General features: G+C 42.1%; 1 protein-coding gene across 6 annotated transcripts in view; it reads left to right on the top strand.

Annotated features, from left to right (window-relative positions):
• Window positions 1–320: 320 nt before the first annotated feature.
• smoc1 (SPARC related modular calcium binding 1) overlaps window positions 321–17,860 on the top strand; it is a 44,674-nt gene continuing 27,134 nt past the window's right edge. For all 6 annotated transcript variants that reach the window (XM_022766083.1, XM_022766082.1, XM_022766081.1 and 3 more), the window contains exons 1-3: window positions 321–693; window positions 16,529–16,694; window positions 17,395–17,478. In XM_022766083.1, coding sequence (XP_022621804.1) covers window positions 592–693; window positions 16,529–16,694; window positions 17,395–17,478 — 352 coding nt within the window. In that variant the 5' untranslated portion in view covers window positions 321–591. The remainder of the gene's footprint in view (window positions 694–16,528; window positions 16,695–17,394; window positions 17,479–17,860) is intronic.

The raw sequence follows: 17,860 nt of genomic DNA, 5'->3' as shown, positions 1-17,860 counted from the left end.
ATTATAGAGCATTATATGTCTGTGAATGGGGATGAGAACCTAAAATTTGACCTCACAATTGCTCAGCCATTGTCCCTGCTCTCAAAGACTGATGATAATACACTGAGTGTCCCTGCAGCTGCCGGGTCTCCTGCTCCTCTCTCTCTCTCTTCTCCGACCACAGCAGCCTTTTTTCTCCTCTGCGGAGGGTTCATCTTGGACCAGTTTGCGGTGGGCGTGGCCTCAACGCCGAGCCTCGCTGTTATTGGACGGCTGAGGTGTCAGTCAGCGCTGCTGCTCACGCCTTTGCTTTTAAATGAAGTTGCAATGGATACAGGCGCGACTCAACCTGTGGAAGCCGCGATGAACAGCTGATTCTCCCGCAGTGGATAAAACCGATCACGATGGTCACCGCCGAGTCATGATTTGTCATCCCACGCGCGGCGCTGTGAAAAGTTACTGGAGAAGTAGACAAAGGAGAACAGAGTGGAGAGAGTGAAGGAGCGTTTGATTCTCTCACGGCTTGGACCTGTTGATCATCAGTGTGACAGAGCGACACTGAGCGCTCAGCCTACCTGCCGCTCCCTGCTCCGCGCTCACCGACGCGCAATTATGTTATTGTCAAGTTTTCTGATCTTCACCCTTCTTCACTTTTTGGCGCCTCTGTTGCTCTGTTACCTGCCTCAAGTCTCCGCACAGAAGCCTGGTTCCCGGGTGAGTACATACCTGTGTGTCTGCTGGATCACAGTCATCCCCCGGGGATCGATTACACAAGTGATAGCCTACTGTCCCCAGTTTTACACTGCGTTATTGATCAAACTGCAGATTAGCGATGAATTTAACCTTTTTAAAACTATTGGCTACCGGCCGATACTTATGCATGACTTACTGCTTTGTTAAATAGAAGAGATAAAAAGTAGAAATAATGCTGGCATGTCTTCTTATGATAGAAAGTGCAGATAATTAAACACATAATATTGGAAATACAGCGCGGAAATGTAGAAGCCTATATGCAACCCCACCAGACCATTCATAACTCCATTTTGACCCAGACCAGTTGTGAACTGAGGGGTAACCTGTAAGTGGACCCTGGTATGACGAGTCCTACAAAGAAATCAATAAAGTCAACAACTGGTATCAAATTCAAGGACTTTCCAAACTGAAACTGAGCGACTCCAGCATGACACGTTGTGGGGGTGGGACATGAATAAATTCGTCCGATACACAAATTAAATCACCAATTAATGGCCGATCAAGTAAAGAAATGCTGCTGCTGCAATAAAGCAATGAATGATGCTGTTTATGAGGCAGAAACCACAAACTATCACCGACAAACATTCAAGGTCTGTGTTGTTTTCATTTGCCTGATCTCACTCTTCCAGAAAATGACATCTTGCCTGTTTTGTTATTTTTGACAATTTTCTTATTGAGTCATTGGAGAGAGAGAGAGAGAGAGAGAGAGAGAGAGAGAGAGAGAGAGAGACTGTAGACAGACGTGTCCTCCAGGTGGGTTAGATGTGCTGTAACACACCTCAATCCACTGTCTCCACTTCTGGTTTGAGTTTAATTTACGTTGGTGAAATCACAGTGTAAGACGTGATTAAAAAAAGCTCTTTTATAAGGAATATAAATGAGTGTTATTCTCTTCACACTGACCAGAGTCCACTCAGCATTTCCTCCTCCACAGCATCCCTCCTCCAGCCCCCTCTTCTTTTCTAGGACAGATCTTTGTCACTGTCACGTCTCTCCATCTCTCTTTCTTTAAACTCCCTCTCTCTCTCTCTCTCACACACACACACACACACACACACACACACACACACACACACTACTTTATTTGTTCTCTCTCGTGTTTGAGCTTTTTTTTTTTTTTTTTTACAACTATAGCAGTGTCCAGGCTGAGAGGGAAATAAGTGATGTGAAGTGGAGGAGAACAGCACTGTTTCACTTCACAGTAATATTATTTGTGGTCAGGGGGGAAGATATTTCGGGGGGTGTGGGGGGGTGGTGGTGAATATGTAACACCGTCTCACAGACTGGAACTATTTCACAATGTCCTTTAAGCCCCCCCACCCCCACACACAACACACTGTGGTCAAGGCTGTTCTATGGAGAAAGTCACAGGGAATTTATAGTTTGCGTAATCACTTCTTTGTTTTTTGGGATTTATTATTGTTTTTCCTATTGGCCAAATTATGAAGAGATCCAAGTGGCGTGTGTGGTTTTCACTGTCATGCACAGTGCGCCTGGTGTGGCTGATTCAGGTGGCAGATCTGCGGTCAGCCACACTGGATAACACAACAAGTGCCAGGATGTTTAGGAAACCAGAAGAAATGTGATTTATTGGACTAATCAATAAGAGATGTCTCGCTTTCCTTCTTTCTTTCTTCTTGTTTAAGGATTTCATGCTCCTCTGCAGCCTGAAAAAACTATCACCCCCTGCCGAAGGAAACCCTTTCAAAACCACACTGGATAAACTCCAACATACAGAGCGGTCGCTGCGAAATAAGTTTTTTCAGTCCTCAGTAACAGAACACAAGGCAGACGAAAGCTTTTCACGAGAGCAATAAAATGCTGAACATTTGTGCGAGGCTCAGGGAACAATCGTAGCATCTCTGTCGGTTTTAACCCCCAGTCAAATTAAACCCTCTGCATCCACTTCATCCTCCTCCTGGCCTGGATTAGGCAGCGAGGAGGAACAGTCACACTCACTCGGCCCGCTGCACACCCCCACTCGCACCGCAGTAGATACTTTTAACATTGCTCACAGCTGCTGTAACACCAGAATTCACACCCCCACTTTCCACGTTGATATCAGGGGTGAAAGCCGGAGCTAACTTCACCGCATAGCACTTCTCCTTTCTCACCCCCCCCCGAGGCTCCATGATGCAATAAGTGCACGAGTCCAACTTTTCTCAGAGCTGGGGAATACGAGTAATTGGGCTCCTAACAAAGCTTCAGACGATTCAAACTGTTTTTCCTTGTGATTGTTGCTGTTTGTGCCGCTCAGATACGTCTGTCTTTCCCTCTCTGAGTTTAACTGTGATGAGGTGTCCTTTACTGTTTCAGTCATTCGGTCATCAGCTGGTGGGAGGACAGCACCACTCAAAATGAAAAGGAGGTGTGATGACAGTTAATGATGGAAGCTCCAACACCGTCTCTGCATAACCTTCCACGTGCAAAGTGACAAGGCTGTAAATGATGTTTTCTTTAGAGTCTAAGAGGATTAAGGTTCACGTCTAATTGCGCTTCGTAATGACTGCAGCAAGATATTTTGCAGCTTTTCTGGTCCTTAGTACCGGGCATGATCTGTCTAATGAGGCAGGTGGTGGACAGACAGAGTCTCATTTCCACAAGGTTTTTTGCCCGGGGGGCGACGACGACACACGTGTGTTCACAAACTGAGGCGAACAAATGAGAATGCCATCCACGTTTACCCCTTCTACCCTTAATCCCCTTCATCAAATCAACCTGTTAGCGCTGCGGTTGGGACGTGATGATCAGTCAACCTGCATACTTTAGAGACAGCATCAGTGAAGACTCATAAACAAACAGACAAACAAACAAACAGGCCTGAGTGGTGAAGCAGCCAAGAACACATGCCTTCAGAGCCCTGGTTCAAAAGCAGGAAAGCCTTTTTATTGGCCTGAGGTAGATCAGAGTCACGGTGCAGGTGTGAGGGCTCTGCATGTAACGTATGGGTGCAGGTGCCTGTGGGTGACTGTTGTATGGTCGGCCAGTGACTCCTAGTTATGCTTACAGTGCACAAAGGAATGGAGGTCAGGGACTTCTCCAGGTTTTGGTGAATCATTGGATTCTTCCAGAAGCAGCAGAGACATCAGCTTTCCTCCTGCATTAGTGGCTGAATACAATTTATTTTTCTAGACTGATAAACCCATATCACTTTCTGTTTCCCCTTAGACTTGAAGTTCACATTTGTTATCTGGTGATTGTCGAGAAGAATGCAGGCAAATCTGATCAGGGATCAGAAACTGATCAGAGAGGGTGAAGCAGATTTAATCCACTCAAGTTAAACATCAAAATATTTCACAGTGTTTATGAATTTTTAAAAACATGTTTGTCGACTAGACGCCGGATACAAACATTATATAACATTAATCATATGGGAAACGCAGTGTAGGTTAGTTAACTTTAGATCTTTATTTTCCTCAAGAGGAAGTTATTTTTGCAGAAAAACAGAAAAGACAATAAAAAGCCACAAGAAGACGAGTTGGGGGACTCACAAGAGAAAGATTCAGTTTCAGTCCATTGGATCCTACATTTCCCATAATGCAACCAGTAACATAATTACTTTTAAACCTCCCTTCCTGGTAAAAGACTCTGTTTCAAACTCTTTGCATCCGTTTGTAAAGCAATAACCCAAGTGACATTTATCCAGACGAACTCTTTACAGGCGGAGTAGTCTCCCTCATGGCGAGTACGTTTTGTTCTGTAATCTCAAACACTCCAGACAATATCAATCATTTAGTTATATCAAATTCACTGGGTTGATCCCTCCATCTGAAGCGCTTTTCAAACCTGTCAACTCAGCAGTTTTGCTGCCAGTCTGCATTCATCAGACTGAACAGCAGCAGAATAATGAAGAATGATGAAGAAATGCAACAAATGGACTGGACTTTTAAGGAATCCTAACCATTCCTGCAATGTGCTGGGAATGTGCTCGTCAGTATCTGGGACAGCTGCTCAAATGACAGCTCTCCAGAACAATTTTCATGTACAAAAAGGGTAAAAGGGAAGATATTCAGAGTAATAGCTGCATGTAGTCGATGTGAAAAGGCCCACGACCAACAAAGCATCTTGCCTTCTTACAGATGAGAGAAAAGAGGTTAAAAGCTGATTTTATCAATATATTACAGAGGCTTCTTCGTGATCAGTACCTTTTCAAAATAAGATGAGTACTGTACTTTGGAGACAATCTCCTTCACATGAAACGGGGAGAAAGAAAAGAGGACAGAGGGAAAGGTTTGTCCGTTAACCATCAAACCGCTGAGATGCATGGAAGAAGAGCTGTTGACCATAATCACGCAGATGTGCAGTGCACATTTCTCCATTTAGTCTTTATGGGGAAAAACATTCTTGGCAAAGTGATAAGGTCATAGTTTGGCATCACCGTCTTCTGTGAAGAGTCATGAAATACAAACCTTTTAGATTAACTTTGTCCTGACTTTTTGTTCAGCAGCAGTTTCTGATTAGGCACTTAGGGGGAAAAACCCTAAAGAGAGTTACTGGTGATGAAGCTTGAGGTTCTGGGATCTTTTGTTGTACGGTGGTGGGATTTTGTAAACTGATACAACAACATACATATGCATGAATGTGCATCCTTCTCGCTAAGAACAGTTCTATTGAACTGAAGACGGAAACAGAAAATTCAGAAGGATTCTTCCTCTGGGGCTCATGAATGTGCTCCATAACCAGCATATGGTTTTATACAGTTTCGTATGTGCATGTGGAAATTACATGTGATGGCGGTGTGAGGAAAAAAAAAAAAAAAAGGCTAGGATTGGCAAACTAAGGATATATCCTCTGGGGGCCATGACTATTGAAAGAAAACTTCATGGCAATCAAGTCGTAACATGAGAAGTTTGTTGTGTGTAAAGTTGGCATGAAACCAGCCTGAAGGTGGTGCTAGAGGAAACGTCATATTAAGATGAATCCTCTTGGGATCATGATCTGAAAGACAGTGGGATTATTGGGGTTATTTTGCTCTACTGGAGTGAAAATGTTGGCGACTGATGGATGGATTATTATTTCTATGCTTTTTTCATGCCGTTTGTCCATTTCCTCGGTTCATCTATCAAGCACTTCTTTACGATGGGCCTCACAGAGCTAGTCTCGTTAGCCTCACAACCATATGACAACTAAAGGCAGAAAGAGTCACATCTATTCTGTTGTGGTTGTTAGTGGCCGTTCTGAGAAATTTTGGAAATTTCTAAGCGAAGTGAATAAAAGAGACAATTTGACGGGAATACTAAGAAATTAAATGACAACTTGGTTTTCTTTAACAGAAACAGTCTGAAACACACAGGTTCACAAGCCAAGGTCTCACATAGACACCTGGACTCCAGTTATATTTCACAGGACACTGACAGATGGCTTTAAGGGTGACTCCACAAGCAGCCAATCAAATTGCTTACATATGTCAATTCCCTCTGATGAATGCGAGATTTCATGCTCAACTGTGGTGCTTTCTAATCAGTGTAATGAAATGCAGTCAAAGTCCAGCTCTGGGATTTCAGGCCAGTGAGCTCCGCACATGGATCATCGCGACTTCACTCAACCTTTGTTTCTGCCTGGAGATCCTCCTGACGGTCGGGGTTTATGTGATTGTCTTCTCCACTTTGGGAAAACTTGCTTTATGTAAATTCAGTGCGTTTGTGACACACACAGGCTCTTGTTTGAGAGGAATACTGCCTGCTGAAAGAGTTATGCCTCTCTGTAATCCATCAGATTATCATGACGGCAGAAACACTTCCTCTTTCCTGTCAAACTAGCTCAGCAGATTAGCCTCTGCTCTGCCACATGTTTAATCATTTCCTTTGATATGGGAGAGTGTGGTCCCAGCTTAAGTGTGCAGTGGTGGTGTGGAATCTATTGTAATGTGTGATGGACACGGACACACACACACACACACACACACACACACACACACACTTCCTGGGAACAGCAGAGACAGTCGACTGTTCTGTAGCCAGGATGTAGCATTAGTGACAAACAAGGAATGTTGTTAATCAGATTTAGAGCCATTTCCGAAAAGGAAGAACACCCCCCCCTCCCCTCCCTCCCCTTACTCACACTTTCATTTTTATTTCTTTACACCACTTCAAAAAGGAAAATAGGGAAGTAATCCTTCTCATTAATCTCATATTTAATCTCCTGACCATCACCAAAGAGGAAATCTGATTTCAGCAGGGTGTGAGAATGTTTTTCATCAGCTCCTTATCAGATGTTTTAGATCTGCTGGAGTTTATAACCATAACACTAACAATACATACATGAGTTTACACAGTCTCTTAGTGTCATTGTTTTACACATATTTCAGTACAAACATAAGAGAGTGAATATTAGACAATTATATCCATCACTGTTTATGTCACTATTGTGTTTACAGTTTGTCTCTGCTGCCCCCGAGTGGCCAAAAAAAAATCTCTTAAGGAAGAATCATTTAAGAAAAGCATTTACGCCTCCATGATGCCATTACATGTTTCAATTGTACTGTCTTGAAGCGTGTAGATTACGGTTCAGAGTTTGTGTTTCAATCTGCAGAGTCAACACCAAACTGCCAGACGCTTCAGTGAAGTTATAAACTCACAGAAATCTTATTTTGAAAGGGAAGCTCAGGTTTTTGCAGCTGTTCATTTCTTCGTAGGTTCAGCCCAGCGGGAGAGATAAATGAAAACAAAAGGTTATTGCTTTGCGCTTTCTCCACAAGTCACCTTTAAGAACTACTTTGCCAAAACTTTATCTACTGAAACATGACAGTAATTACATTAAGAGGTCAAATTAAAAAGAAATGGTGGAGTAGGGGACTACGCTTTAGTGCTTTAAGGCTAATCCTCGCACTCCTGCTGCGAGCGGCACACACACTTTGCGCCTCCTGTGTGAAAGTTGTCCAACTCCCTTTTGCACTTTCCAGCTCACAACAACGGTTTTAAAGGGTTACTTTGAAAACCTTAGATTACAGGTTTCTGTTTTAAGACAAAACCCAATTAGAATTTTAAAAGGAATAAGTGGGAGGAGAAGAAGGGCACAACTTTTAATACATTCCTTTTTATTTTCTCCACTTTTTTTTATAACACGGTTAAGTAAAGTGTGTTAATTGAAACAGCGTGAGGGATGGCATTCGCTTTATAGATTTCCTGAAAACTAAATGCTAATTATCGGACAAAAGTGATTACCTCGGCCCGTTAAAAGCATACAACAGCACACAATTAGCCCCGACTTTGGTGGACAACTTTCATTGGCTTGTTACCTCTGTGGTTGGCTCACTTTTATCCTCCTTTTCCTCTATTTGACTAATCCACTTGTTGGCTGGTGGGAATGCCAAAAATGCCAGGTGATTAATGACACAGGGCTGCGTTAGACGGCCATATATGTATGTATTTATGTATGTGTTGGTGTTGTTGCATTGTTTGTTGCTGTTGAGCCCAAAGGGGATAATGAGCCCATCACACGTTAGCAAGGAGCTGGCACACAGAGCTCTGTCTCTCTGTCTCACACACACACACACACACACACACACACACACACTCATGTAGTCCAGCCTGTAATGAATCTCCTGCATGCAAGAGCCTTTTTCCTTAGAAGCAGTGATGTCATTCATGTCAAGGTGCATGTTCCTGTTACTTAAGTACAGCAGACATTTTTTTTCTCCACTACACAGGATCTGATTTAAGCACGCCTTGTGATAATCAAGTCAGGGTAAAAGCTTCAGTCGAGGCTTGTTAGAGCAGAGTGCAGAGGCTCGTCACTGCAGTGGGTTTCAATGCGTCAATCAGGAGAATCAACGGCAGATTTTGGATCATTCGGCTTCACAATAACGAGCGTATTGCGACCTGCACTTGTATTGTTCTGCCTCCAGTTTTACATTAGACCACACAGCAAAAAACCTACAGTATTTTTCTTTCAGCATAAAGATTGTCCTTCACTCTGCGAACATCAGAGTTAACTCTTCATGACCTCTGTGACAGGACAGACGGCGCTCCAGAAACATCATTTCTAAGTAACAAAGGGAACTTTGCTGTGAAGCACAGATTAAACCCAAACGATGCACCACCAATACTTTTGTGTTATTAAGTCATTAAGATGCTTCAGTTACAGTTATTTGGAGATGAAAACTCAGAGATCTGGCAGTAAGACTTTAAAACTAAACAGAAGTATTAAATTAACTGTAATGCCTGCGGACCAGTATACTATAATTTTGAGTTTTAACAGCGACAGCAGTACATTTCCAAATGCTACACCGGCCTCAAGTATGACATGTAGATTATTGGAAGGCCTGACTGCAGGTTTGAAACCTTATCTCTCTTTGCAGCTCATAAACGGTATTGTTCTACCATTCCAACGGCACAGCTGACTCTTTATACAACCTTCCACATTACCGAAAGAAACACAGAGAGCACATTACGACTCATTGTTAGCTTATGTCAAGCTGCCAATGCTACCACAGCTGCGCTTTCTAACATCATCAAACGCTAAATCAAAAGAACCTCGGCAGAGGGTTTGCAAGTTTTAGCTCCTCGGCTATAAATCATGTAGACTTTACATATTTACAACATTTTCAAAAGCAGGTTATAGAGTTATACCTACTATACCAGAAAATCCATGAGTTTCAGTGCAATGTGAATCTATCTATTCTCTCTAATCTATTATCTTAAATGTGCTGGTAATACATTTCTCGGTGGATTGATCTAAGTCTGCACTACATTACCTCATGGACAGTGTTACATGACAAAAAATAATGTTGACTTGGGGGTTCACTGTGGTGAATTACACAACTTGAGCAAGTTTCAAAAGTCTGCTAATAGATTTTCATACCACATGGAAAAATATGAAAACCAATGGCTGGCTGGAAGGTCCACAAGTAGATTCACTTCTGTAAAACACGGCGGCACAGTTTCACAACTGGGTTATAGCAGTATTTGAGTCAGAAAAAGAATGTGATGCTAGTCTTGTATTTGTCCAGTCTTATTATTCATGTCACTACATCTGTGGTGTATGAATCAGCTAACATGTTGTTAAACAATACTTTAGCCTGTTCCCTACTAGAGAGCTGATAACTCTTTATATTGTGTACGTTTGTTTGTTTACTTGAAATCGGTCCAAAGAAACGAGCTCTACCTTATATAAAACACATAAAACCAGTTGGAGAGTTTATCTTAATTGCATTTACTCTAGTAGACGTAATGCACAGATTTGTTTATTCACTACCTTTGTTGTGTTTCACAGAGCCTGCCCCCCCCCCCACCCCCCCTCTGTCAGCCCGTTAAGCATGCATATATAAAGATGATTATTTTCTAATCTTATTCTTTCTTCTTGCTCCACTGCTGTGGCTTAGGCTGGAACAGATTCCCTGCCAGTGACGGTAAAAAAAAGGCCATTTTGCTAATGCTGTAATGGTTGCACAATGGGGGTTGCATTTCACTTATTTTATGAGTGGTGGAGAGAGAGCTCAGGGCTCTGTGTGCTTCTGGCTGAGATGTGTGTGTGTGTGTGTGTGTGAGAGATTGTGTGTGTTTGTGTGTGTTGGGGGAATTTGGCTTGTTAAATGTGAGAATCTCGGTGCTCATTGTTTCCCGGTCAAGATATCAGTACCAAACCGTCGTGTAACTCCCCTGGTGTTTTACCGTCGCCTCATCTTTGATTTCATCCCTCTTGGTGGGCCATCGGGCAGACGAGGAAACCATGTCCTCACAGTGTTACAGGGGATTTATATCTGAGCTGCTTCTCTGTCAATTAAAGACAGAGAAAATACATTTCTCCTCGTCCTCTTTGAAAATGAAGGAAAGGGCCTATGAGCGGTTGTTAAAGTGAGATGATTCCCTCGGGGGTCCATTCACGACTCCATTATGTTGTTTGGCGCTCAGGCCTCTCTGTAAATCTTTGATGCGCTGCCTGTTGTACTACGATGTAAAACTTTGCATAATGACCTTCAACAGGGGAGTAAGAGCGAGTTTAGGTAATGAATGTTATTTTGAGCAGCGCGTGTTCCTCTGCAGATCCAGTAATAGCTCTTGTTACATGTTAGCCTGTTTAATTTGGATGTGTTTGTTTGACTTTGATTATGGGATGCCGGGTGGGTCTCAACCTCAGCCATTATTGTCCTAACAGGAGGGGCGGCTGTTTTTCCTCAGGAGATAATGCCAGGTCCCGTCATCCTGGCTAATACTGTAGCAGCTGATTGCTGTCAAACAGACCTGGTTCAGACAGTAACTGGAAATATCTCTTAGTGTTTGTTTTAAACTTCTTCAGTTGCCAGATGGGTGGGGTTTACCACATCAGGACAACTCAGATAGTATTTAGCAAAGCTGGAAACCACAGAAAAGTGTAAGTATGTTGTCAAATGTTTTGCTGATTGCCCACAAACTACTCTGGTGCTAAAGGACAAACCTCACGCATCTGGTGGCCCCTGCTGCTTCAGAGAGCTGTCCTTCAGAAACCACGTGATCCAGACTCAGTGTCATTCGCTGCTGGTGTGAGTGAGCTTTATTTTGGCAGGATTTAAATGTGAACCATATGCATGAGGAATTAATGTAAAGCAATGGTCCCTTAGAGACTGTTGTGACACTGGATCAGCCCTGAGGGGTGTCAGCGGATTAGATTAGACGCAGTTTAGTATATTGTCTGCTATTTGATATCCTCTTCAGGGGACTCGGCTTTTTAAAGCATTTTCTTTCTCCATGAATTAAGTTACACTCGTTTCTAGTTTTTGCCACTGCTGTCATATTCTGAAACTGTTCTTTGGCAATTATCCAAGTGTTTCAGGGTTTTAAAAATGATGTCGTGATATTTCTTACACAGAACAATACACAGCTCCTTGTAAAATTTTCATCAGTCACTGGCCAACTGCCATTAGCAGCGACTCTTAAGGGAATAGTTAGATAATTTGGGAAAGATGCTTGTTTGCTTTGTTACAGAGACTTGAATGAGAAAGTCAATACCATTCTGTGTCAAATATGAAGCTACAGCCAGCAGCCTGTTAGCTTAGCATTAAGACTGGAAACAGTCTTTACTGCTGACTTGGCTCCGTCAAAAAGGTGAAATCATCCCGCTACCAGCATCTCTAACGCTAATCAACACTTAATATCTTAATGCTTGTTCAAAAACCAAAGTGTAAAACAAGTTGCATTTCTTTCTCAAGATACAGTCCAGATTATAACTCCCAGTTCAACCACAAGTTCTTGTTTTCTGTGCAGATTAAGTAACTGCAATATAACATGACAATGTGCAAGTTTTAGAAGTGCCAGTAGATTTTGTTACATTAGGCAGGCCAAGCAGTTTCACCCCATTCCCAGTCTTTACACTAAGCTAAGCTAAGCTAAGCTAACTATCTGCTGGCTGTAGCTTCATGTTTACTGTAGTAGTATTTACTGAAATGTGGAACTATTCCTTTAAGTCACCTAAGAAGTGAAGATGTTATTTACAACACTTAATTACTTTGTGTGCTTTTTCATGAGTGTCTGGTCTAAATTCTGTCCATCCTTGATAAATACGTATCTTAGTGTCACCATCGACACCTTCAAAGCTAAACAACATGTCAAAATGTTCCAGTCACTGTTTTTAAGTCACATTTTCCTGCCTTTATTAAAATTTAAATCTTCAGTTTGAGTAAAAGAAGCTCTTATGTGCCGGAGTCTCTGGTTTCACCTTTATGGGAGACGAGTCTGTGTGTGGGACAGTATGACTAAGAAATGACTACATGTGGGAGACTTGGTAAGAGTGTTTATTTCCACTTTACCGGACAATGTCGTCTCAAAATCTGTGATTTAATGCTTTATTATGACAGCGGAGGTAGAAAGGCTGCATCCATTAAGGTTGTGAGTCAGGGATGGGGAGCACAGGTCAGTCTGTGGGCAGAGGCCAGACTCTGTGGCTCTTAACCTGGAGGAGTAGCTGAATAAAGCTAAATCACTTTTATAGAATAGCTTTCTTTGGATACTTTTTTTTTCTTTTTTTTTACCGATTTAACAGTTCATCACATAGACAAACTGCTTTCCATCCACAGCACTTTGGCTCAGTCTAGTCCACTCCTTTTTAACCACTTCTGCTGGAAGAAACATGTAACTTCTATTTTCTTTTCTTACACTTGAGCTCCACTGTCTGTACTATGAAATAAATAACAAAATAGCCATAAACTTATTGATTCTGAAAAGAAAAATGGCTACAATGCAGATGCATAATTTCTTCCAACTACTGAACTGTTCGTGTCCAAGAGGACGACACACGTTGAAATTGAAATGATGTGCTATGTATTCCTCGCTGTCTGCACGTCTTCATAAAGAGGCACATCATGACTTAGTTTTACCCCGAGCTGTTTGACAAGAGCTTTTCAACTGCGCTTCAATGCCAAGGCTGAAATCACATTAAACTGTCTGGCTTGATCTGGACATATTGTTACAGCTAGGCGAGTTGGATGCGTCCCATTGTATCCTGAAAGTATTATTCCCCTTTTGTCTAAACTTCCTTTCACCTTGTTGTACGAGGTTTTTTTTTTTGAGTCTACTGAAGTATCAACATTTTCATTGGAGAAGTTAAAGCGGCCAAAACCGTGTCTCTGTGTTCGGAACTTGGATATTTTAACAGAGACATTGTTTTACATGGGGATTTAACCTGTGACCCTGCAGATCCATGACACTTTCTTAAACTCCGGACCACCATGTTACCTCACCTCCTGATTTTATCTGGCAGATACTGAAGCTCCATTATCTTTTTTCTATTTCAGGAAGAGCCTAATCTCTATATTTGCTCTTTACAGATAACGGAGCGTCTGCTTATTCTGACAGCTGTGACAGCCACGATAATTACCAAGATAATTTCTCCACTGCAAAACACTTCCCAAACTGTTGACTTAATGTTATAATTAGTTGTAAAAAAAAATCTCAGTTTTCAGACACAGTTTAAATATCCTGTCTATGGAGTGAAATTATTCCACATTTTTTCCAAATGAGGTTTCATCTGTTTGAGTAAAAGTGTTAAAATAAGCCAGAAATAGGCAGCTCTCTTCATTAATATGAAGAAAATGATCCAGAGAAAGTCTTGAAACCAGTTCATTTGCATTGGACACGTTTAATATTAGCTCAGCAATTGGCAGATTTTCACTTTTTGAATTTTGGACTCAGTTTTTGATTAAATTGCTGGGATTTAGAAATTAATGTTCATGACTGTCATAACTGTCAGAGCTGGCAGAAACGGTTTGGTATCTGTAAAATACAAAAACCACAGAGGACTGTAAATAGATTACTTTCTGACCCGCGTCTCATTTTCCTCACCACATCTTGGATTGGTAACTCGGGCTATAACAAGTTTGAATTTGTGTGTAGTTTCCAGCTCGTCTGAGAGAGATATTAGCCAGAAAATGACAACGAACATAAAATTCAAGTAGTAAAAGTGTGCTGCCGCTGCGGCTGAACGAGTCTTCATCATTCTTTCGCCACACTGGCAGCGTGGCTCAAGGAATGTTTGTTGAACCGAACTGAAATATCTGAACAACTATTCGATGGATTGCTATGAAATTTTGTACAGTGCAGCTTTCAACACCACGGCAACATGAACACAGCATTTTCACTGCTGGGTTCCTTATGAAGGAGAGAGTAAGACTCCTGGAGCTCTTTAGAAAAGACCAGTTGTCTCTTTGGCGTGACAGCTAACAGCATCATTGCCTGTGACGCGTGCCTGAGTCGTCTATGACTCATAAGCTAGCAACAGACACATGGTGCATGTTTATGTTTTTATACTGAGTGGGTCAGAACATGATAAACTTCAATCTAAGCTTTGCAAGAAGAGTAAAATATAATAACTGTGTGAAAACTGAGACGATTTGATGATGAATGTTGAACACTGGGACATTTTAGTGTTGGACACCCAGCGTGAAACTGTGACAGTCCTGTACAAACCAGGACGTCTGGTCACTGTGAATTCGATAGATTAAGATGAGATTTTGAAGACGTTCATGTTCCCCTCAGGATCGTTGTAATGACTTTGGTGATCTCATGACTTTTCCTCTAACGCCATCATCAGGTCACTAATGACATTCCCATCAACCTCAGCTGTTACTCTGTGTTTAGTGCTAAGTAGCGTTTGTTAGCATGCTAACACATTACACTAATACGGTGAACATGGTAAACATTAAACGTGCTAAACATCAGCATATTAACAATGTCACTGGGAGCATGTGAGCATTTAGCTCAGAGTCATGCTGTGCCTAAGTGCAGCCTTACAGAGCCACAAAGTCACATTTTCCAGCAGCAGATATTTAGAGTATGATTTTATTGGCAGTTTTAAAAGGTGGAAAGACAAAAGGATTCAGGACTCTCTCTGTTTCTGGAGATGCCTGGCACCTTCATGATGATACCAACGCAGAAGCAAAGCCAGATGTACAGCAGTGCCATTCGAGTGATCTGTGTGGAGCATGTGAGATGAAAACTCCTGGTGATTCATTTGTATATGAGATCCAGTTGTGCACCAGCTCATTCATGACATCAGTGACTTGGCTTTGTTACCATCTACACTTTGTCTGATTGCTCTTTATATGTTCGGAGAGAATCTGTCTCCAAGCAACATTTTTGATGTTTTTCAAAATAGTTTTTTTTTTTTTTTTTTCCGGGTCAGTGGGAGAATGACAAAGAGAGAAACTGTGCTTGTGTACATGCAACCTTAATGCACACATGCATTTCTACTGTGGATAATTTTGAAAAAGGCCTCAGATCATCTGATAGGAGCTGGCAAATGAAGGGATGGAAACTGTGCCCTTCGTTTCTGGCTGCGTCTCATTTTCCATCACCTTCTTCCCTCCGTACCTGCCCTTAATGAGATCTCCTGTGTCGGGCTCAGAGCTCCAACCAGCGCTCTGGTAATTGCTTGAGAGCCCTTGGGTGAAAAATGCATTTGAGAAAGTTTTCCCATGCAGTATTTTCCTACTTCAGAACTGCTTGATTTTCCTTTTCTTTTATTAAACAGGTGTTTTAGCAGCCACAAAACTTTAATCATCGCTTACGAGATAAGGCACATCAAGTGTTCTTTGTGTGTGTGTGTGTTTTTTATAGTTGAAACCTTTTCAACAAGAGTTGGCGCAGGTCTGCCGCGGAGCCGCTTCACAGCAGAGGATTCTGGTGCTGCTCAGTGCACACCTACTCTCTCTCCTCACCAACCCACAACTCCATCTATTTGGCAGAGTCTGTGCTCCCCTGAAATCCTTTAGACCTTAAATATATTTGAGGCAGCTGTGAAGCCAAGAGCCATTACTGTTGTCAGGGAGAAGGCCGTCGTCCAACAGTAGAGTAGAATCGACTCACTAATAGATCACGAGTAAAGATCTGGGGAGAGAGCGAGAAGGATTCCCATTGCTCCGAGTGTGGTTTGGCTCCTTTGAAACTTAATCAAGGTTCAACCTGTCTTCAGCCAAACACCAATTAGACAAATTAGCTTCTAGGCTGAGCTTCAGTTCAGTGCAGCTCACACTCTTGTTACAGTAGCCTAAACAAAGGAAGGCAGCAGCCGGCAAGTGTTTGAGGAATGCAGAAATGTTTTGAGTAAAATGGGCAAATGACCCATGAGTCCAATTTGTACATTAGTTTGGCATAATCTCAGATTCAGCTGAATGCAGCCTTTGTTTAAACACAGGGAAACTAGAAAGAAAGAAAGAAAAGGAGCCAAAAAGAAAGAACAAACCAATATTTCATAGAGTGAAAAAAAGAGCTCTAAATTCAGTAATCTTAAAATGTATCTGTCCCGTTATGTGAAACCTGAGGTGAGTTAAATTTCTCCTGTATTGCATCATTGTTATGCTAACATGTTATTGTGTTTCTCATTGCAGTGGCTGATTGGAGACAGAGACAGTCACTGTGGGGTCATCTGCTCACGGACGCAGGGGAAGCCGGTGTGCGGCTCAGACGGGCGGAGCTATGAGACCGGCTGTGAACTGCAGAGGGCGCGCTGTAAAGATAAGACACTCACACTGGCACACCGTGGCCGATGTCGAGGTGAGAGCTGAACCGGATTTAAATCTATACCTGCAGCCCCTGTCTTTACGATGAGTAATCAGTCAGGGTGCGTTCAAGGAAACTCACATCTATGATTCATCTGACAGTTTTCAATGATATTCTTTTTCATGAAGTGCATGTTTGCAAATTGTTTGTTTTATTTGCAGCAAGGATTTTGTAAACAGCCTGTGCTAAAACTCCATCACCCTGTGACAGTAATGTGACTCCTAGTCTTTTTCACAACATGCTGTTTATCGTGGTCATTTTACATCACAACATCAAAATATATTGTGATATAATATATTTCCTGGAGAATCAATATGATTAAAAATTAAGCACCTCATCATATTTGTGCATAAATCATCAAAATCCAGTATTGGAACTAAGGCAGTCACAATAGTTTAGTACATCTAAAGACATTAAATGGACAGTCCATGGTATAAATGATATGTCAAAGGTCTCTCTCTCTCTTTCTCACACACACACACACACACACACACACACACACACACACACACACACACACACACACACACACACACACACACACACACACACATTATATATGGTATGATATGAAACAGTATAACATATGATTGTCAAGCTAACGAAGGATGTCTGAAAGGACGTGTGACGTGGATGAAAGTAAAGCTGGTACTGTGACGTTTACACACATCAGACCTTCATGTGACTTTTACAGGTAAAAACTGGGTGAAAATCGATCAGCTGCCAGTGGCTCCAGCACCGACCTCCACATCCGAGGGGAGAGACCTGGAGCTCAAAGGTGAGGAACCTCAGACGTGTTAAAATAATTCTGAACCCAATCATAACCTGATCTTCTCTACGAGACTGTGTCCTCTAAACTTAAAAAGCAGTAAGTGTGTTTAAGGGGTTGCAGTTTGGAAACACAGACAACAACAGAAAGTTTGAGGAAAGTGGAACTGAATGAGAAGATGGCTTTCATTTTCCGCCTCTCTGTAGGCGTGTAAGTTTTTACAGACCAGGATCACACACTTCCTCAGTCTCTGGATGCCAGCCACTCGACAACAGCAGAGATTGATAGGCCTGGAGTCAAGGTTGGAACTTGGCATTTCCCCCCTTTTTTTTTTTCAGCCCCCTCCCCCCCTGTTCATCAGGGAAAGCAACAGTCCCAACCAAATCCATTT

This window comes from Seriola dumerili, unplaced genomic scaffold (assembly GCF_002260705.1).
Source record: "Seriola dumerili isolate Sdu_G_001 unplaced genomic scaffold, Sdu_1.0 BDQW01000811.1, whole genome shotgun sequence".
Lineage (NCBI taxonomy): Eukaryota > Metazoa > Chordata > Actinopteri > Carangiformes > Carangidae > Seriola > Seriola dumerili.
The sequence above is the reverse complement of the archived record's forward strand: the minus strand, read 5'-3'. Positions and strand labels throughout refer to the sequence as shown.